The sequence below is a fragment of the Sceloporus occidentalis genome, unplaced genomic scaffold, assembly GCF_023333645.1.
Source record: "Sceloporus occidentalis isolate IW3139 unplaced genomic scaffold, rSceOcc1.0.p SCAF_6, whole genome shotgun sequence".
NCBI lineage: Eukaryota > Metazoa > Chordata > Lepidosauria > Squamata > Phrynosomatidae > Sceloporus > Sceloporus occidentalis.
In genome coordinates this window covers 139696714-139720163 of record NW_028316986.1, presented here as the reverse complement: position 1 = coordinate 139720163, position 23450 = coordinate 139696714, and the positions used below count along the sequence as shown (strand labels likewise).

At 40.7% G+C, this 23450-nt stretch overlaps 1 protein-coding gene across 3 annotated transcripts in view; it reads left to right on the top strand.

The window, feature by feature from the left end:
* Nucleotides 1–23450, top strand: part of CSMD1 (CUB and Sushi multiple domains 1) — a 1238710-nt gene that overhangs the window by 592239 nt on the left and 623021 nt on the right. For all 3 annotated transcript variants that reach the window (XM_089531085.1, XM_089531084.1, XM_089531086.1), the window contains exon 5: nucleotides 11232–11439. In XM_089531085.1, coding sequence (XP_089387211.1) covers nucleotides 11232–11439 — 208 coding nt within the window. The remainder of the gene's footprint in view (nucleotides 1–11231; nucleotides 11440–23450) is intronic.

Genomic DNA, 23450 nt, shown 5'->3' with positions numbered 1-23450 from the left:
TCAATCAAAGCATCCGTGACAGATGGCCATCCAGCCTCTGTTGAAAAACCTCTAAGGAAGGAGATTCCACTACACTCCGAGGGAGTGTGTTCCACTGTCAAACAGCCCTTAATGTCAGGAAGTTCTTCCTAATGTTGAGGTGAAATCTCTTTTCCTCGAGTTTCCATCCATTGCTCTGGGTCCTACTCTCTGGAGCAGCAGAAAACAAGATTGCTCCCTCCACAATATGACACCCCTTCAAATATTTAAACAGGGCTATCATATCACCTCTTAACCTTCTCTTCTCCAGGCTAAACATCCCCAGCTCCCTAAGTCGTTCCTCATGGGGCATGGTTTCCAGACTCTTCACCATTGGCATGGCCTGATGGGGTGCTGATGGTGGACACACTTTCCTTCTTTAGTGCTGCAGGAGTTACAAGGCATTTTCTGTAGAGAGTTATTGAAAGTTCAAAGAAAGAGTGTTTGTAAACCTTGTAAAATCTAGTACCATTTTAAAAAAAATTGGCTTGGATCCAATTTTAGGCACATGTGTCCAGACCTCGGAAAGGTTATTTTTAATTGGGATGAGCAGAACATTTTTGATCATGGAAGGCAAATCATTATCCAGTCCACAAATGTTAGGCGCTTTTATTTCCAGTAGTCAGCATGATGTAGTCGTTTAAGCATTGAACTACAACTCAGGAGACCAAGGTTCACATCCCCACACAGCCATGGAAACCCACTGGGTGACCCTGGACAAGTAACACTCTTTCAACCTCACAAAAAGGCAGTGACAAATTCTTTGAACGAATCTTGCCAAGAAAACTCTGTGATAGGTTTGCCTTTGGGACAACATAAGTTGGAAATGACTTAAAGGCACACAACAACAGCAGCAGCAACAAAGGACACAGGCAGCTTGGATCTCATGAGGAGCATCTCTATTTCTGTTGCTAATAGAACTTAAATTTTATTTCCTGGCCAGAAAGAGGAGGGACCTGCCTGCATGAATGTTCCTCCACGACACCTGAACTGAGAATAGCCACATCTTGACAAAATACAGGATTGTGACTAACACTGACTTATTTTTCACTCCTAGTATGATTTTTAACACTTTTGCCTAATGAAGAAGCCAGTGGAGCTTCAAAAGCATGTAGTTTGTGCATTTTGATTACCTTGTAAAGGTATCGCTATTTTGTGGATTTTGGATTTTATTGTACTTAACAACAAGTACTGAAAGCATGACTGTGTTATATGTATTCTATTTCAGTAGCCCCAGATCTTTAATTATTATGCTTTTTACTCTTTACACTTATATAAAGAAAATGCAAACCCTACTTATAGCACAACCAACAATACATTGTTTATAACGATCCCTTGGACAATTCAAAAACCAGCTACCTTTATCTCCTCATCTCAGTTTGATCTATATAGATCCAGTTTCTAGGTGCTAAGTTTCATGCATCTATCAAATTTTCATAATTCTTCCTATGACCTTTGTCATGGAGAGAGTCCAGTCTCTGCCTTCAAGTCATATTGAGGGTCCCTAGTGAAAATGTGAAAATGATGGCAACTATCACTTGATAAGAAATTTTAAACTTTATAGCTGGAAAAGAGGAGACTTATTACAGGGACACAATTTCCATCCTGTTGTGTGTAGTCCCATGCACTTGCCTTGGAGAAAAATCTCATGAAACGCAATGTGACTTTTGAGTGTCATACGTTGCTATCTGCCTAAAAGAAGGAAAACCTGGCCAACATTATTACAAAATCCTTCATTTACTGTTTACTGTCCTGGAGGTTCTGTCCTTGTACCACTGCTAAGGGTGGCTGAGACTTTTTGTTTATGCCATATGAGCTCAGAGCAGTGTGGATATGGACAGAGATGCATGCACACACACACAAAGGCATTCACATTAAAAGGATTTACTATTACAGCTCTGCTCTATCATTTAAATCTTAGCTGCCTATGTCTGTTTCACAGAGCCACATTTTGGCAATTTCTAAATCAAAATTTGACAATGTCTCATGCTGATGGGGAAATTAAGTTCATTTTGGAACTTTTACAAAACCCAGTTCTGTATGATAGTAGTGGATAGCTGATATACATAACTTATTATTCTGCTCTTAAGCAGTGTCTCCTAAGAGTCTGGCTAGGCAATCAGTTTAGCATGTATAGAAGAGGTGCTTTCTCAAGTCATGAAATATCTCTGTGATGCCATGAACTATACTGAAACATTTGGATACATGCACAATCTCATGGATTCCTAAGGCCACCAAACTGCTTGTATAATTGGTGGCTGCAGGAGCTGCTTGATGGTTTTTGTCCTTAGGCAGAGATCCAGATCTCCCTGGGAAAGTGGAAGAGTGATGGTGGTGGAAACAATCCACTGTGCTTTTGTTACATCTGCATGACACTGCCAGCTATCCAACTCATGTCACTTGCCAGAAATGGATTCTTTCTAGAGCCACCTGTTTCTTCAGTGCCTGGTTCTAAGGGATACTATAGAAAGTGTAGCTTGAAAAATCACACAGTGAAAAGGCACAGGCAGTTTTCCAAGCCACCCCTCTTACTGTGCCTAAGACCCGCCTCCCCGAACCAGACACTTAAGAAATAGATGGCTGGGGGTGGGATCGGGGGAAGGCAGTGTCTGGCAGGAGAGGTTTACTGGGTGATCCAGTATAATAATTCTGACTGAGTGCTTTTCCTAAGTTCCAAATTTTGGGTTGAATTTAAAATCTGCATTTTAGTCTTAAGGTCCAAAACACACTGCAGAAATAATTGAGTTTGAATTATTTGGCTCAGTGCTAGGGAATTCTGGAAACTCTAGTTTTGTGAGATATTAGCCTTCTCTGTCAGAGAGTTCTGGTGCCACAATAAACTACAGTTCCCAGGATTCCCCAGCACTGAATCAGGGTAGTTAAAGCTGTCTCAAATTGGATTATTTCTGCAGTGTATTTTGGACCTATGAGGTAGGGACTGGGCCTCTTTTCTCATCAAGAAAATGAGAAAAATGTAAGTCATCATGCTTCTGTATGTTTATGGAAGGAAACAGTGCAGACTGTCATAGTATTATAAACTAGAGAAGAAAGACCCACTTGATAAGTGTAAGCCCACTGAATCTATTAGATTTATCTATGTATTGACTCAATATTTAGCAACTGATTAAATGGGTCTACTCAGCTTAGTTGTGACTAACCACCGAGATGCCAGACCCTTTTAATGTGTATTTTAAAATTATTGAAAATAATACATTAATGAAGAAACAAAATGATGGGTACAGACATGCAAAAATGACATAGGGTAGAAATAGGCATTGCCTTTATTCTGAAGGACAGGTATATCTGTGCCACAATGCATTATATTTGCTACCTGCTGTGTGTCACTTGTCCTAAGTTTTATTGTTAAACGAGGGTAGATACTTTGCCTTTTAAATGGATGAGCGTGGTAAAACAGTAATAAGGTAAAAAATATTAGAAAATGCCTTTTCCAGTTCCAAGGTCAGTTATGATATAGTCCAAATCTTGCATTGATGTTGACCTTACTGGAAATCAATATCTCCATATTAGTTTTGTGCACTGAAGTATTGACATGTCATTTGTCAAGTTCTTTCCTTTGCTGGAACAGAAGATAACACAAAATGAAGTGTTTGAAACTTAAAAGGCACATCAACCACTTGAATTCTCTTCATCAAATGAAATAGTTAAAAGCGGTTCTAGACAATGTGGCACAGTAGACTGTAAGTTTCCTTTGTTGATTTATTTTTGATGGATTTATGATTTAGAAGCTTAATTCCCTCCCTCCCCTCTTCAAAATCATGTCAGTGCCATGGCCAAGGAATAACCTATAAAAGAGGAGAAACTGTAAATGTGCAATGTACAGAGAAATGGAAAAAGTAAACAACATGAAAAGAAGGTTTGTTTGGCCTTGCCGCATCTTCTTAGTGAGCTGTTGCTTGGAGCAAAAAGAAGGATGGATTGTTTTAAGGCAGAGGGATTTTAAGGTGATGTCAGCTTTGCTTTAGCTTGCACACAGAGACTATTTTGAAAACCACATACTTGAACACAAAATTGGGATCCCATCATTTGGTAGTACTTTTTGATTTACATTGTGGACAGATAGATTTATTATTTAGGGTATTCCCCCACATTTAGTTCTTAAAGGAAAGTACTGTATATACTTGACTATAAGTCAACCTCATGTACAATTCGAAGGCAGGTTTTGGGGCCAAAATTATGGATTTTGATATGACCCTTGGATAAGTCGATGGTAAAACTTAGGGGCATGCAACAAAGGATCTAAATGATGAAGCAAAGGAAAACAATGCTAAAGAACTTACAAAATTCTGGCAGCCATAATGGTTTGGCCTTACCCTAAAGGCTGGATGGATAAGAGAGTAGATGGAGGGAGGGGGTTTCAGTGTTTCCAAGACACATTACGCTCTTGCCTTTCACCAGGGAATGGTTTCCCCTTTTTATAAGAGTTAAAGTACAGTATTTACATTGACCCACGTTTTTGGGGTCAATTTTTGACTAAAATTTCTAGACTTATACATGAGTATATACAGTATGTACAGTTGTGCTCTTAATTGTTCCTCGATGCTTATGAAGTTTTTACCTGCTTCTAACAGATTTACCCTTTTGTCAGCCCCAAAAGAGCTGAGGATGATATTCAGCAGAACTGGCAGAATATTACATCAACTGATAGACAGTGCAGACAGAAACTCAACAGTGTTTGTTCGTTTGTTTTTAAAACAGCAAACTGTTCTGCTTGTTGGTACAGAGCAGAGTATCCCTTGTGCAAACTGAAGGTCTCTTTCCATTAATGCAGAGAACTGAGATCCAGCAGAGAATGCCATAGAAGGAATGGAAGATATTTTCACTTAATCCTTCCATCATGCACAGCTGCCCTCACCCCGTGATTCCTTCCCATGCTTTTCTGAATCCAGTTTGTTGGCTGGATATTACCTACCTCTATTCAAAAACGTGTAATGGAATGTATGGGAAAGCATTTACAAAAAGAGACCAAGAAGTGGGGAGGAAATGTCAATAAAAATTGCTATGTGACTTGGACCTTTCACTAAATGAGGAAGTAGGCTGAAGTCTACGAAAGCGCATGCTGCCAACTTCTTTATTTCAGTTAGTCTTGAAGGTGCTACAAGGTCTCTCTACATACTATCACTATATAGTTTATTTTCATGTCATGATAGAGAAATCTAATTATGTATTTCAAATCTTGTAAAATTTGATAAAATGATTTAATATCTAAGAGAAAGGGACAGTTTTCTCTGTGTTACTAATGTTGCAATGGTAATATTGTGAATGCAGTTGTGTGTATGGAGAAAGGGAGGAAATTCAGCAGAGGCTGCACAGGGAGTCTTCTGATGGCAAATGATTCATAGTGCAGCTTCACCACCTGGGGACTATGAGGCTCCATGACTCTTGGCATGAAAAGATGCTATGTGCATCATTTGCTGTGAAATAGATCCCTACAGGGACTTTCCTGTATGACAGTAGTCCTCTGCTGCCTTTTATTTTCATCCCCCAGTCAAAGCCTTAAGACTCTAAAGTAAGCATTTTCTTCATGAAAGGTTTAAAAAATGAAAGAAAGAAAGAAAGAAAGAAAGAAAGAAAGAAAGAAAGAGGACCACCAACTTATGGAAACAGCAAGAGACATGGACAGATAGTGCAGGTCCTATTTCTAATCCAGTCTTGTGCAGAGGGAGGCTGAATCAAACTTGGACCATTTTATTCAAATAGGCTTTTGTTCTTACATTTTCAAGGTTTTCTGTTAAAATACTTGCCTTATCCCTGACAGAAAGAAACTCAAGAAGGAGCTAAAAGTGGTTAATTTCATCACATTTTGTCCTCATGGACCATTTTAGGCCCAGGAGAGGCCTTTCTGAAACAGAAAGCTAACCGAAGATTCCATTAAATGTTTTTAAAAGCTGGAATAGGGGACATGACATGGGAACTTGTGGCCATCGAGATCTCATGGAGGAGTAAGACAGTCCCACAATCCCTAGCAGTTGGCAGCTCTTGCCTAGACAGCAAGCGGGGAATCATAGGAACACTTTTGTATGGGGTGAAATCCACTGCATGAAGCAAATAAAGTATATTTAGGAGGAACTAATCTACTTACTTTTACTCTGAGTTCTGTGTGGTAAGATGTTCATTTATTTATTTAGTAGAGACGAGCATTCTCCATTGCAAGGTAGAAAGAGTGTGTGGGTGTGCGCGCATGCACCACACACACAAACATATGTGTCTATCTCTCTTGGAGGCAATCTATGCATTGACAAGACTGGTTTTTGTGCATTTCTCTAAGTGTGCAAAAATGAAAGCTATGGTAATTGCTGCCATGTTACTTGGATCATTAAAACGTACACGGACTGAATTAGTTATTTTTGTCTTTGTAAGAAATCAATTAGCATGTCCTTTTCCACTTCCTGTTTAAACTGACACTTTTGAAAATACAACACAACATCCAAAACAGCAAATGATTTTTGAAGTTTCCCTTAGTTTCACAAAGGGAGAAATAGGACTTGTGCAAATTATGTTGATCATGGTAAACACAAGCTGCTTGGTGCCTTGCTCTTCTAACAGGGGCAATGACTCTAATAAGAGATCAGGAATTCAAGACAGGCTGTCATGCTATGGCAGCCTGCTTCCACTGGAATTGAGACAATCATGAAAATCCTTTGTACCTCTAGTTCAGATGTAAAATCACATCTTGGCAATATATGAATAATCTTTAGACCACTGAGCTGGCAACATGTACCCTATGAGTTAGATGAAAAAACAAGACACTGCATCAAAATCTGGCTGCAAAGCATTAAAGGAATGAAACCATTTTCAACATTTTCAGTGGTTTTCTCTGTCTCTGGTTGCATCCACACTGCTGAAATAATCCAATTTTACTATCACTTTAACTGCCATGGCTCAGTGCTATGGAATTCTCAGAAGTGGAGATTTGTGAGACATTTAGCCTTCTATGTCAGAGAGCTCTGGTGCCACAACAAATTACAGTTCCCAGAATTCCATAACACTGAGCCATGGCAATTAGTGGTGTCAAACTGGATTATTTCTGCAGTGCAGATGCAGACGCAGTGTATGTGTGTTTGTGTGTGGGCGTACTGCTTAAAGTCATTGGCAAACTTGTAAAACCTGTTTTAAACTACCAGAAAAATATATTTATTTTAATGGTTTATTGTGCTTTGCCACTGAAAGCTGACAATATGATTTGCTGCTGAATTGCCTAAGGTGGTGGTGGATATAGTCTGTAGCTGATCAAAAACGGTGAAATTGGACACTAGACCAGGTGAAGTTGTCCAATTCTCCTTCCTGACACTGTGAAAAAGCACATCTTGCCTTGCAAATGCATAACTTTTGAAGACTTGCAGCACTTTTGGCAAGGAAAATATGCCTACATAACAATAGTTGCAGGGAGGGGAATGATTTAAAAGGCTTAAATTTTAAAAACATGTGGGCTCATTGATTGCTTCAGTCGATAAAAAGTGCAGCCCGAAGCATGCACAGTTTCACTCCCCTGTACAGACTTGGGATATGACAAGAATGCTAGTAGGATTTGGAAAGGGTAACGTTTCATGTCCTTAGTTTGAAGGCCAGACAAAAACCAGACCTTGCCACTTTGCAAACAAAGGCAAACTATGGATTGCTTTATAGAGAAAGTATGTGATTGACTATAATTCCAAAAGAAGGAGGACACCAAAGGCAGGTATAAAAGGAGAGATGAAGGATACAAACCTATATGGTTAATATCATGGGTGAGAGGTATTATGATCTCATCAGCCAATGGGAAGCAGAACACAGAAATGACATTATCTGTAAAAACAGCTCAATGCAATCTGGATACCAAAACAATTAATATCCGAGGGGCAAAAGTATTTATAGGAAAGGAACTCCTAATTGAATAAATAATCAGGAACAGACAATATTCCAACTGGCATCCTACAGTCCACACAGACAGAATCAACTCTAGTGCTCACTAAAATATTCCAACAGATATGGTGGCCAACAGACTGAAAATGATCGATATGCATCTCCATCCACAAAAAAGACTGCAGCAACTATAGGACCACAGCATTAGTTTTCCACTGGCTGACTCCACTGGCTGACTCTTTGTGGATACAATGGTGCAGGAGAGAAGTGTTTGGGTGTTTTGTTTTGCTTTTGTTGCCTTTGTTTCCACAAAATAAGTCTACGGGTAGACTCTAGGCTGTGTTCTGTTGGATTTACTCTGAGTTTTCTATCAACATTGCTCTAGTTTTTAATCTTACTCATTTCATCTCTCCCAACTCACTGGAAAACCAGGGGACTGGCTTGATTTCACTCTCCAAGAGGGTACATTAGGAGTGATCTTGTCCAACACCTTGGTCATGTTTCCATTCCAGAGACTAGGGGTTTAACAGAATCATCAATAAGAACATCTCCAAGGACCATCAGGAAGCCATCCAAATTTGGCAGCCTCTTAAAACACGTCTCTATAATTAGTTAATCTGCTTTAATCATCATCCTGTGAATCTTTTTGGAACATATAACCTTAATTCATGCATTCATAATGAAAGTATTGAAAACTTATGTGGGGATGGGATCAAGAATAAGCATGCTAAAATCACATCTCCATCTTTTTTCACTGCAGAAATAGAGTGTCACTTTTTCACAGAAAGAGCTTCCTGTATCGGTGGAGGCTTTCTGTGATATCGGGACCTCTTATTTTCTATTTGTTCCCCATGGATATGAAATACTCTCCTTTTCCTAAAGTGTTCATTGACAAGAGGAGGAGGAGGAGGAGGAGGAGGAAGTTCAGTGGGAGGTTAGATAGTGTGCTCCCTCTTGTTTCCCCTCCCACGGTGTCAATCTGACAAGGAGTTATATCTCTAGCCAGTATTTGTCTTGATTCTGTACAAGGCAAGACATTCATTCTTCCTTCACATTGTGCTTTCAGGAATTGATTCCTCTGTCATGCCTTTGATCAGAAGCCACCAACATTGTATCTTCACTGCACTTGTATCTAATCCCTTAATTGAAGTTGTACTGCACACAGCTTCATTAGATGATAGGTTCTCTGAGCCGGAGACCTTGTCAGGTTTTGTATACGTATATAAAATGGTGTCTCATGACAATAATGATCAATGTAGATTAAAAATACAATAAAAATGCATAATAATGAAAGAATCTCTGTCATTCTTCATTTCCATTAATGCAAAACAAACAAACAAACAAACAAAAAATCCAGCCAACCACTGTTCATTATTATTGATGACTTTTAGTTTTCAGTCATACTATTGTCACTGAAGGTGACCCTATATTTATGCAGGTTGAGTCTCTCGTATATGGAATTCTGAAATACTGCAAAATCCAACATTGTCCCTATGGGTGGCTGCACAAACTTTTCATTTTAAAAAAAATGCACTAAGGTACAACATGATGCAGTGCTTTCTCTTGTAGTGTATATGCCTAAGAAGCCACCTGACTTACACTGAATAAGAAAATATTTTTCAACGCCCAGTATCAAATGTACCCCTACAATCCATGGGGGTCACTCTTTGCTTTTTAAATGTTATTTCACAAACTGACAAGATTTTGGAAGCCTAAAAAAAGCTTTAGCAAGAAATCATATGTAAACAGAAAATTGTGGCACTCCCTCCAAGGGCTGTGGACATGCATTTTGCCATGGGAAGGTGATCTTTTTCAGAGATAAGTCATTAGGGGGATCTGGTGTGGGGGAATACTGTGGGCCCTGTGAGGACACATTCTGTCCAGAAACTGTACTTTGCTTAGTCCTGTCCTGCTGTAGCATGTGTGTGTCTGGGATAAGATAATAGTTATGTTATTTCTTCTCTCATTTAAATCTTCCTTTAAATAAAATCTACTGAGTAGGCTCTGCTGTGTGTCTTGGCAAAATATCTTAATCTGGCTAGGAGATGAGAGAGAGTTTTTGTGTAAATCCCTTCTAAGAGATATTTGATTACTCCTCCTCAGTAGTTTCCTTTTTTGCCATCTCATGATGGTCTTTTTAATTTCTGCAGGCATTGCAAAGTCTGGTTCGTAATATCAACAGATGTTCTGATGCTTCTATAAGCTTCTATGGGCCTTTTATCCAGTTTTCATTGGCGTATGTCTATCTGTTGCTTTATGTCTTAATTGTTTGATGTATACCTGTGTATATCCTCATGGTACACATGCATTTTACCTTGCGCCTTTGCACACTATAATATGTGTGTCAGTATGCAAAAAATGGGAAAAGATGGGGAAAAGGGCCTCCAAATTAGCAAAAGATATGTGAGGGAGGCTTGGTATTACTCATACTGTAAATGTGTATTAATAATTGAATTTAAACACTTGGTGAAGTTGGAAGCAGGCATTAGAACAGAGAAGAGAACTGTTGAAGGTTGATTAAACCTGTTCTGTAAGAAATATAATAAGCTCAGTCAGAGAATTGATGGATCATATCAACAATCCATTTAGGTCAACAGCTTGTCTTCAATAGTAGCCCTCAGGTAATTTTAGGAAGGCCAGAAGCAGGACATGAATGGCACGATCCTCCTGATTGTTTGCTCTGAGCAAATGGCATTCAGTATTGCAGTCCTTCTGAACACGGAAGTTGCATTTAGCTTACATGACAGTAGCCATTTGACAGACCTGTCTTTATGTCCTGTCTAGATACATCTGCATTTATATATTTGTTGTGTGAATGATCCTAAAAGCAGAGCAAGAGAAACAATAGTTTGGTTATTCACAGTATATTGGAAATTGGGGGGGGGGGGGTGACAGTTTACTAATCCATAGATAAATATTTGTAACCTCTGAGTTGACGTTACCCAAAAATTTGGGGGAGGGGGTGCTTTGATTGTGTATTCCTGCATTGTAGGGAGTTGGACTTAATGGCTTTTGAGCTCTCTTCCAGCTCTATGATTCTATGATCCTCTTCAACTGTCTCCACAACTGAGGCAGATAATGCAATCAATTCCTAAAGTCCCATTTGCCCCATGTGCCTCTGATTATGCAGGGAAACGCTTTTCTCCCTTATGCCACAGAAGAAGAGGCCAAGAAGCATACTCCATGCTCTTCACTGAAAAACATAATAAATGCTGAAATTTCTCAAGGAGAAGAAAGTCATATAGAGCGTTATGTATCATATTGTCCTTTGCTTCAGTATACTGTACCTAAAATTACTGCAATATTGTTTGTCAGTATGACTCATTATATCTATCTCTCTGTTTGTCTGCCAGCTGAAGGTGCTTGTGGAGGAACTCTTCGTGGGACAAGTGGAATTATTTCAAGTCCCCATTTTCCTTCAGAATATGATAACAATGCTGATTGCACATGGACCATTCTAGCTGAACCAGGAGATACTATAGCTCTGGTTTTTACAGATTTCCAACTTGAGGAAGGCTATGATTTCCTAGAGATCAGTGGGACAGAAGTGCCATCAATATGGTAAGTCACTACACTGGGGCAATGGCCTCGCTTTATCTTTTTTTTTTTAAAGAAGACTTTGTAATGGTATAGCATGTGCAATATTTAGAGTGTGTTCAGAGTTGTGGTATCTCCTGGAACAGGGAGTGTGATTGATGCCTATATTCTTTCCAGCAAGGATGTGTCTAATTTACTGTCAAGTGGATGTAGTTAAATGTTGATAATGTTGTTCCAGAAATATTTTATGAGTTGCTTGGAAACAATGTTAAAGTTACAATATGGAAGAAAACACACACACCTGAGAAATATATTAAAATGATGAAGTGGTAAGATACTGCCCTCTAATGGATGGAGCCAGAATTATTCTGCTGTGAGCCCTCATAACCCCCTAATAAAATTACATGTTAAGGGATGGTGTAATAAACTGTGTTCTTCATTTTGATGAGAAGTGTGACAAATAAGACCAGCCATACTCCAGCAATGGCTTATACTGTGATGAAATGTCTGTTGTGTAAAATCCACTGAAATGTAGTTCCAAGCATGTGTGGTGGAGTTTAGCATATTGTACTGAAGGCTGTCTTTTGGTGTTTGGTTAGTTTCCACACGCACCTACCATTTGAGAGAGATAATCTTGCTCCTGATCCATAATTATTGACCTCCCCATTTATAAGTTATCATTGCACAAGCATGCAAGTCCACGCGCCAGTGCTTTTTGAATTTTACATAAGGAACTATGTTAATGTAAGATTCTCTAGCATACTCTTCTAATTTACAATGAAGTTGAAGCATGAATGGCTACTGTAATTCACCAGAAGGATTCTAAACATAGTGTATGATGCCACAGAGCTAAATTTAGATCCATTGTATGTAGAGTGACTCAGTGCTGAAGCCTAGATACTCTGTGTGCATCAATTGCTAATAGAAGGAGCTATGGGGAATGTTCTAACGTCGTCTCTCTCTTTTTGTTTAAAATTGGATCTGTATTCATCCCAATAAATGGCTGTACTACATCTTTATTAGTTCCAGTGCATTTTCCATCCTCATGTTGTTGTGATGGCGTTTTTGTTTTGTTTTCATTTTTTGCTAGTTAGATGAATCTGGGCTGTTGAAACTAGCGCTATATTTTCTTAGTCCAGTGTTCAGAATAAAGAGGCTATATGATTTTAAAAAGCCATCCGAAGTCCTGAAATACTTCACACATTTCTTTAGGAACTAGTTCCCTGTGTATTGTTAACTGGGAAGAATGACCTTTAGATCTCAATTAACCTACATTCAGACTGTTAGAGCAAGAGGCCAGCAGGTCATTCTACAGCAGGCAAAGGAAATAGGTTATTTTAGCTAGGAGCCCTGTACACACCTACTTCAAACTAAAGACTACTGACACATACTTCTGTGTAGATTCTGTTATTGGCCTTCAAATAGGACAGGCAAAACCAGGTGGAACAAACTGGAAAGAAAGACTAAATAGATATGAGATTTTTGGCGGTACAATTTTGTATGGTCTCCAGTTTGGTTCAGTGCCCAGTATGGTAATTCACATCTGGAACTCATTTGGGATGTACTGGTCTGAACCTAGTCCTTTCTTATCCAGACCCTGAATCCCAATTAGGATTCAGTACTCTGAATATCAAGTTAGGGGTGGAAAGTATATGCAAAGAATCAGGAGGAAAATGAGAGAGGCACTTTTAAATATCCAACACTCCTCAAAATGAAAATCCCTATCAAGACTTTTTCTTGTGTGTTTGTTTTTCTGAGTCCTTGAATAGACTCAGGCTACATTCCTATCCAGGCCACCCTAGATTTACCCCTTTCCTGCTCCTTTCCCCTCTGCAGGGCCATGTAGAGAATGGCAGAAGGGTAGGGATAGATTATTGCCCGTATAGCCTGCATACTATGATGCCATTATATTGCAGGAACTTTGGAGAACCCCAGGAGGTCAGATGTGTGCTGATTACAGTTGTCAATCATCATCATCATCATCATCATCATCATCATCATCATCATCATCATCATCTACAGTATTTATACCCCGCTTTTCATCCCTAAAGGCTCTCAGAGCGGCTTACAGATAGTTATTCAGATGATTCCCTGCCCTCAGGTTTACAATCTAAAAAGACATGACACAAAAGGAGAAGGGAATGGTGGTGGGCAAGGGGATCAAATCCTGTGATTCTTCTCTCCCTCTGAGGCCTGGACCATGGCAGATGGACTGGAGGGAGGGGCCTTCTTCTTTCTCTAGCAAGCCCTGATGGAGTTAGGCCTGCCTTTTCACGCGCTCCCAGACTGGATGATGACAGATGGACTGGAGGGAGGGCTCTTCTTCTTCATGCTAGGCCCTTCTAAGCTGAGATTCAACTCTCACTGATTTGATGGAAATGGTTGAACCTCCCTGCTTGGCTGCCCACTGGCTTCATGTGTTTGTGTTGGGGTGAATGAGCCAAGCAAGGAATATCACACATCTCTGGGTGTGGGAGTTGGCAACAGGCAAGTCTCTTCACTCGGCCGATGACTTCATCTCACTTCCAGCACCATCTGCATGGCCATCTGGGAAGGATAGGTGGAAGGGAGAATAGTCAACTGAGGCTCTTCTGTCATTGACTAACAGGTGATGGGTGAGCCTTCTCATTTGGCTGCCTACATCCTCCTCTCACCTGGCCATGTGGCTGTGCATATGGATGGAACAGGAGAAGTTGAACAAGAAAGATCCCGCATCATTGGCTGTGATAGCTGAAAAGGATGAGCCTCCTTGCTTGACTACTCCATCTGCCTTCTACCACTACTACTACCAGGAGGGAAGGAAAGAAGGGAGGGGTCAGACAAAAGGTGAAATGTGTAGGAAAGACTTTGTCCCTTTTTCAATCCTGAATAAAGTCAGCTCTAAACATTTGCTAGGGTTAGGGGCACAGAATCCCCCCAAAAGTGGGGAAACACTGTGAATAATTCTAGGCCCTTCCATATTTAAGATACATTAAAAAGTGTGTTCTGTTTTTAACATACACAACAAGTACAGCATGGATGCCATTGGGGCAACAAGGTTCTTTATCAAGGCAGAAGTTGGGTGGTGGGACTTGCTATCACCAACTTTAATAAGGATTTATAACCGTCATTCACAGTTTCTCAGTCTTGCAAGGCTTTCAGTCCCTATTACATATGGCCAAGGGCACCAGCAGTGGTGGCAGCAAATAATCTGTGAATGATCCAGTCTTCAAAAGTCAAACCCTCAAATGTGTGTGTGTGTGGGGGGGGGCTGTATGTGTGAGGGAGTAGTTTTCAAATTGTTCAAGCAGTTTGGATAAAATTGCTTAAACTGCCTATTCTCTACTGGAGGACCAAAGAATTTAAACAATCACAACTCTATTTGAAGTCCCCATTGCATTTGTGTGACCCCAAAATTATGACTATTGTTTTTTCGCACACTCATAGAAGGTTTGGACTCATAGTGAGCACTAAAGAAAAGACTAACCCAGACAGGCAGCTGTGCCAGGCATCTGTAAAGTTTGCTAGGTTTTTTTTAAGCAGTTTTTAAAATTGCATTGTTGACTAATTACTCTTGCTGTCCTGACACTACCTCCTTAGCACAGAGTTTCTCAGTCAGGATATTGCGGAACCCTAGGGTTCCATGAGAGCATTCTGGGCTTTTCATGAGAGATCATGATTTGGGGGGGAGGGTTGTTTGTTTGTTTTTGTTTTTTGAGCTGCGGATATCATAATTTGCATGCAGGGGTTCCCTGAGACCAGAACTTTATTTCAAGTGGTGAAGATGAAGGCTTTCATGGCCGGTATCCATAGTTTTTTGTGGGTTTTTCAGACTATGTGGCTGTGTTTTCAGAATGCACAGGGAGACCATTGAAATCCACAAACACCTAGAAAACTTCAACAGGAAAGAAGAAACCTTTAAAGTAAACAAAGTTTGGCTACCAGTCCTGAAAAATTACTAAAATCAAGATCCAGTAAGTGTAAATGATAACCACCCAGGGTCAGGGGTTTTCCCAACAGACAATGGATAATTGTACACCTGGAGGCCTTGCCATTCAGCAACAGACCAACACACAGATTAACTTGTAAATCACTTCTTCTCAACCATGGCTCACACAGTATATATACCCCACTCACTTCCATGCCAGCATTCTCAGCATTCCACCACATAGCCCACCCCCCCCCCCCACAAAAAAAACTGTTATTTCAACAGTTCCTGTATTACAATAATTAAAAAAAGCTGCCCTAGAGCTTCAGCCATGTCTGTTAAAATTTAGCTATACTGTGATAACTACAAGAAAATAGCAGGTTTCTTGTACTTTTTTTATTCTACCAGCAATTTAACTTGTGAGATTCAAATCAAGAGTAAGAAAGGGGATGGGGAAGGGCTGATACCAGAATGCTTTCTTTATTACCAGTAGTCACTCTGATTATTCTCTTGCTCACCTTTAAGGCACTTGGTGACAGTGGGAATCGCCCATCACTATCTGTTCAAGACTTGCCTGCCCTGAGCCTTTTTTCTGTTGGTGTGACTGAGAGTTGCTGCTGTCATCTCTCTCTTTCTCCCCCCCCCCCCCACAGTCTTGACTCTGTTCCCTGACTACCCAGACTTTTTTTCCCCTGTCCCTGTGCTAGTGTCATCCTAGGTTAGGATGGGATGTGCTCATTTCAAGCAAGCAAGCAAGCAAAGTGCAGGGAGAAGCCATGGGATCAGTCAAAGCCACTCCAGAGTTGACACAGAAAGTCATGAAGTGTCAGCAGTTAAAGGAGCAGGCAGAGAGCTTCATCCAGATGCAGTTTGAATTCAAACACAAAGAGAAGCAGTTTTAGAAGTGAGAAAAGATTCAGACCAAGAGGAATATAAAAAGTGTGCCAGGTCAAGATGCCAAGGAAGTTCATGAGCCAGGAGCAAGATTAGATAGACTGGAAGGGAAAAAAACATTGAAAGCAACAATCTCAGGTCTCCAGAGTGAGCACATTACACATTACCATCTGGGAGAGAGTAGCTGTTGCTAATTGGGCCAGCTTTTGCCATGTTGCACTGTCTTGAATCCTGGCACTCCTTCACAACTGGCCTCTTTGCAGTGTGATTTGTGCCAGGCGCTTTCACGATGGTGAAGCTGCTCAGCACGTGATTCCTCAGCATATGGGTCCATAAGAGGACCCATATGCGGAGTAGCTTCACCATTGTGAAAGCTCCTGGCACAAATTCCATTCAAAGAGGCCCGTTGTGAAGGAGTGCTGGGATTCAAGAAACTGTGGGTGTGCTGCAGGTGGTGGTTGGCAAGGGCTGGCCCTGCCTCTGTTTCCAATTACCTCAGTGGGGGAGAGCTGGGCCTCTTAGCCTCTGGCTCCCCATCCGATACTTCCTACTACAGCTCATCCCCCTTGCTCTGCTTCTCATTTGAAGACTGATATACAGGGGACTTTTGGTGTCCGCTGGGGTTTGGTTTCAGTACCCACCCTCTGTGGAGACCAAAATCTGTGGATGTTCATCCCATTATATACAATGGTGTAGTAAAATAATATCCCTTAGATAAAATTCAAGCTTTGCTTTTGGAGATTTCCTTTTACTATTTTAAAGACGTGGATAGCTGCTGCATCCTCCATGGGTACAGAGGGATGAAAGTAGTGCCAACAATAACTATGAGCAATTGTGGGATGAGGGAGAATATGTTTCACTACCTAAAACACACAGAGAGAAATTAATAAGAAAGGCAAACAGAAGATTAAGCTAGGTGATTCAATAAAACAAAAGGAAATTAAAAAGATTGGAGAGACCAACTTCACAGCTCTTACATAATTGGCAACTAACACCAAACAAAGAGATGCCAAGAGGAGATAATTGATTATATTACTTAAATGCCCTCACAAAATCTCTTCCCATAAGCACTGGGATTAGAGACTGCTGGTAAGAGTCTTTCCCCAGGGTGCATGATAGTGGAGTATTGGGATATGACTCTGGAGACTTGATTTCAAATCCCTACTCAGCCTTGGAAACACACTGGGTAACCTTGGGCAAGTCGCATTCTCTCAGCTTCAGAGGACGGCAAAAGCAAACCCCCTCTAAACAAATCTGAGCATGATAGGTTTGCCTTAGGATCGTCATAATAACTAGAAGACACACAACAGCAACCTTCCCTGTTTCCCACTCCCTGTTTATCACATCACCCTGGTATTTTCCTTATATTGTCATGTTGAAAGCACATTGTTCATCATCTTCTCACTTATTTTTAATGTGTGTAGCCAGAATTCATGAAGGCAGTGTGAATGCCCAGCATAACCTAGAGTTATACATCCATGATTGTTTTGTACTCATTATCCTTATGTATTCCCTAGTTTAGGGGACATGGAGGGGGTCGTATGAAAGTCCCCAAATCCCCATTCTGAGCTGAAGCCACTGCAGTTGCTGGGGGTCAGTTCCTCTCTCAGTTGGGAAGCAACTGGCCAAAATCTCCATCCACTCCCCATTCGAGGGGGGAATTATGACAGCAACCCTACTTGTGGCTGTCACACCAGAGATCACTCACAGGGCAGGGATGGGAATGTTAGTCAGCTGCTCTAGAATATTCCCATTGATAATTATTATAGCCTGACCTGAAGATCCTGGGAATTGTTCTCCCATTTCATTAGCAAATACGTTTACATACATGGGAGCATTTCACCTAGCTTTAGCATTTCCCTATTTTAGATAAATGTTAGTCCCAAATATGGTGAATATATGTTCTGAAATTTGCAGCTGAAGAAAAGTTTGTCTACCTCTCTTTCCTGATGAGTTTCCCAGAAACCTTTGGGCTGACTATATGTGGTAACAAGTTGCCACATTAGGGCTGCATCCACACTGCAGAAATAATTCAGTCTGATACCAGTTCAATTGACATGACTCAATGCTAGGGAATTTGGGGAATTGTACGCTTTGTGAGATATTTAGCTTTCTCTGTCTGAGAGCTCTAATGGCACAACAGACTACAATTCCCAGAATTCCATGGCAGTTGAAATGGTGACAAACTGCATTATTCCTGCAGTGCAGCTGCAGCCTAGATGAACATGGGCAGCCGGTAGCATTCTGATGTTCTTAGAAATTCCCCTGTGTTCAGTGGACCTTACTTGTAATACTTCTGATTCTTACAGCCTACCAGAGCAATAACACTCTTTTTTTTATGAGCAAACATTTTATTTAGTCAGAAGAGAGAAAACTGGGTGTTACTATATCAAAGGCACCAAATTGATGCTAGCTAACTACATTTTAAGTAGCAAAACTAATTTCAATCTACTTACTACAAATTGCCATACCATACCACAGGAACATAATTTAGGTTGCTTAGAAGTGAAGCAGCTGTTACTTTACAAATATTAGCTGCAGCGTGCATATAAATCACTGTTCCACAAAAATAAATCAGGCTGATGTGTCTTTTATTTGCAGCTGATGTCCTGTCTTTAATAAATTATTGATACTTTAAATGCTTCTGGAATGTTTAACATGCACATTTACTTGTACCATTTGTGTGTGTGTGTGTGTGTGTGTGTGTGTGTTTTGTTTTGTTTTGTTTTGTTTTTTGCTATGGCAGATTTTGGTTTTCTGAATGGTTGACTAGTCCTGACATGTAAATAGAGAAAACAAAAAGTCAAAAATAACAACCATCCTCATAGGTTAGAAGTTACAATATTCACTTTCCTTAAGTAGTTTGCAAGGTTGTAAATACAAATCCCTTTTGTTTGTGTGAATGTACCATGTTTGTTTAATAGAAGTAGCTCCCATATAATGAACGTCCAGTAAAATATTTCTTTATTTCCAAGATCTTGATATCCTTATCTAAATGAGAAATCTTCAGTCCAGTAAATGGGCTATTCTAACAAAGAGATTTTATTTTTATCTGAACTATATGACTTTTTACATTATATTTTAATTGTATTATTTAGTTCCAAGTTCTGAACACCTCAACTCTTTTTCCTCTCCTGAAAGTGCAACAGCTTCATGGAGCACTGTTTTAGAGAAGGGAGTAATTTGGTCTGATCTAATGCATTTTCAGCAACAAGCATAATATTTCATTGCTGAATTTCATTCATAGAAGGAAAAGGCTGCAGTGCTATGAAAATTATCTTAAATCCTCAGCAACCCATATCCACAACAGTCCATTAGATTAGAATGAACTCAACTGATGTAGCAGCACTTTACATTCAGACAATCTTCTGTTTGGTACTATATTTTAGAAAATGAAACTGCATTGAATTTCATTAACCATCAACTTAAAAGTAGTTAAACACCTCTTTGATTGACCAGTTCATTGCGTTCAAGAGATGTGCATCTGATCTTGTTGCACTTACCATTGGAAGGACCCACCATCTGCTAGTAATATCAACTGCTAATCATGATGAGAATAAGGTACCATAATGTTGCCCCAGAAAGCCGCTTTCCTCCTATGATAAATGTCAAGTGAGTTCATAGTCAGTGTGGCTAACTAAGCCCTCCTCTCAGTTTCTTGATCTGAGAACCCTGTTAGAGTGAGACATCGTTTAAGTAGATTCTCTGAAGAGGCCTGCTTGTGGATCTCACTGCTGCAGAAAGCCACTGACATGGCTCAGTGATGAGTCGAGTTCCTGTTCACTGGCTGACTAGCAGAAAATTATGCTGCTGAAGGTACACTGGAGTGACTGTATCGTACCATTTCCTGCAGGCACTACACTGCTTTACAATGGCAGATTCACTTCCCCACTCACCATTAAGAAACACATGTAGGGAACCTAAGCAGAAGGATCACTTGCACAACTACTATTTTTGCATAACCTGACTTGTTCAGTCCCGAATAGTATTCCACCCCTTGCACATCCTCAGAGGAAGTGATGCCAAATGTAGTGGCATTTGCATTAGCATAAAACCACAACAGGATTCCAAACAGCAACTCGGTGCCCAATGTATTTTGGCCTCAGTGGGGAAAGGCCTTCTTCAGGAGCCATTAGAAGCAATCACTGGAGTTGAAAACACTCTCCATTTTTTTTGGCATCTTTATTAAAAACTTTTTACGACAGATAATAGTAGCTGCCAGAAATTTAGCAATGTTAATAGTTACATGTTCACTACAGTCTGCAAGGAGGTAGTTGACATAAAATTTCTCCTGTCTACTGGGTAGTTGTTGGATGATAGGGGTTATATATACAGCACAAGATTCTATGTAAAGGGAACAACAGAGAAGAACATTGGTTCAACTTCTTCAGAACCACAGGGACAGTTTTTAAAATCCTGCATAAACAGTTGACTATCTCAGAGCATGTGAGTCTCCATGATATGTTAGGGGCAAAGGTCTAAATCAGGGTTAGGCAACCCTTTTGAGCTGGGGGCTGGGTTGCTGTCCCTCAGACAACTGGGGGGCCGAAGCAAAAATAAATAAATAAATAAATAAAATTTTAAAATTAAATAAATAAATAAACCGGGACAAATGTAGGACAAAATTTTCAAATGGAGGGCACTTTTTAAATAAAAATAGGAGGTCACGCGAAAACATTTGCTGATTTTTTAAAAAATGTTAAGATAAATGCATGTTTCTGAGGCTTCTATAGACAATTGCCCCACCATGCCCCTCGCGCAAGACGCCAAAGGCCCCGGCGGCAATCGGCAGCAGGAGCGGGCTGGGGCCGGTCCCAAGGCCTTGCTGGGCTGCATCCGGCCCGCGGGCCGCAGGTTGCCTACCCCTGGTCTAAATGGACTCCTGTCCTTCCCGCCTCTGTGCCCACTTCACTGCAGGAGCCACCCCACATAATTTTTCTCTGAAAATCAGGTAGATTGTCTACACTATTCTGCCCAACTATTCCTGCAGAGTTTTCACTCTTCCATGGCTGTCCCAGCTGTCACCTTAAAATATCACTGCTGCCACCCCTGCTGCAGACACTGTCACCTTAAAATATCACTACTGCCCCCACCACCAGTTCTCAGCACCCAGATCACATGGGCATCTTGTTTGCTTCAACATAGCAATGGGAGCACCAATGGAAGGAGGAGGAGCAAAACTCTTCAGGCTAGGAAGTGAAGGTGGCAGCGGATGCAGTGACAGGCGGCACCAAAAATGTTTTAAGGTGACAGTGGGGACAGTGAGGGCAGTGGCAGGGGTGGTGCTGGTGGGAACAGAAAACTATGCAGTTCAAAACCTCTGAAGAAAGGAAGGATACCTCAATTTTGGGTCAGATAGGGCCATGTGTCTTGTAGCATTATTACCCTGGATTTGGTGATAAGTCCACATATAGTTGTAAAAGTTGTACCCTTGTAAAAGACATGAATGGTGTAAGAAAATTACAATATTACCTCAATATCAGTGTCTTCTTCAGTGTATTTTGAAATCTTTTTCTTTTCTCTTTTATCTTTGGCAGTTTGTTATTATTACTTTCTTCATGCCAACTGTAACTGGAGTCTCCAGTGGGTTTAGATGAGGAATCAGTCTCAAAGCACTTGCCCAAATATTGTAGCAGTTTATGATAACATGTCTTATAATAAAAAGTAAACCATGATATGCAAGAGTATTTCCAATAAACATTCTGGTGATTCTCTCTGGGTTTTAGTGGCAGTGACTGAAATAGACGTATTTCAAGGAACAGAAGTTACACATGAAACAAATAGAATTTTGAGTCTTTCAAATTTACTTAGCTGTCTGTCATTGGCAACAATGCCCATGTTGGTGGTGACTGGTATATTAGAAATTCTGTCCTTTGTAAACTGATTCAATCACATTCAGCCTTAACATGCCAGAATCAAATGACACAGGCATCCTAATGACACACCAGAGAATAGGAGAGAGCAGTTCAACCATTACTTTAAAAATGCAGATTGTAATCACGAACAAAGGATTTTCAGTGCCAAGATAGGTTGGTAAAAACATTTAAACTGAAATTCAGAGGCTGATCAAAGCAGCATAATTGGATTGTAATACAGTCGGCCCCCAACTTTCACGGGTTTAACTTCTGTGGATTTGATTATTTGTGACTTTGTAGATGCTGCTTAATTATCAAGATCACTGTTGCATAATTTCTGTAGCTACTGCACAACTAGTTCATCCTCCTTGCCCATCTCTTCCTCTCTGTCTTCTTTCCCACCAACAGGCCCGGCCCATTACTCCTTTGCCTCTTTGGTACCACCATCACCTCCACCTTGCTCTGGAGCAGCTTCCACCACAACTCTGTCACCTCTGCTGGTCTCCAAGCCTTTCCCCCTCTGCCTCCTCTCTGCTACTAAGACAATGGAGAGAGCTGCTGCTGCTGCTGCTAAAATCTCCTTCGTTGTTGTCATCCTAGGAGGCAGAAGTGAAAGGCTTGGGAATCAGCAGAGGCAATGGAGATCTGGCAAGAGGTAGCCTCAGAGTGAGGTGGAGGCATTGTGGTGCCAAAGCAGCAACGGGAATAACAGAGGATGATATGCTGCAAAGGTATATCATGGCTGCTGAAAAAATCACCTTCAGTGATGTTGTTCTTCTCTCCCGTTTCCTCAAAGATGTCTGTTGCATGCATGTTTGGGGAAATATTGGTAGTTTTTGTATGTTTGTGGTGGTCCTGCCCCCCCCCAAGCCCCATAACAGTTGAGGGCTAAATTGGGGGGGGGGGGGGTGTGTGTATGAAACACTGCTTCAAGTGCTAACCTTACTCTAAATTGTATGCAGTATGATCTTCTGTCTATTTTACAATCCAGTTTATGTGTATGCATCTGGAAATATGTTCCAACATTTTAAATGCTTAGGGCTGTCATCATCTGTTGCTTACATTTAGGAGATTATCGCACTGCGTTCTGAGAACGTTCCTATCATCACGTGATGAGAACGTTCCTGGAACAGATATTACTGCATTAGTAAACTAGAACGTGATCAGACCGTGATCAGAACTGCATTTTACCGCACAGCGATTCCTGAAACCGTTCCGAGAACATATTCCACCAAGGCCGCCTCCGTCTCCTGATTGGCTGAAAGAATGACAGGCAGGGAGGCATTGAAGCAGGCAGGCGAGCGAGTGCAGTGAGGGAAGGGGTGTGTGTGAGAGAGAGAGGGGGGAAAGGAGGAGGGAGGGAAGGGAGGGAAGAAGGA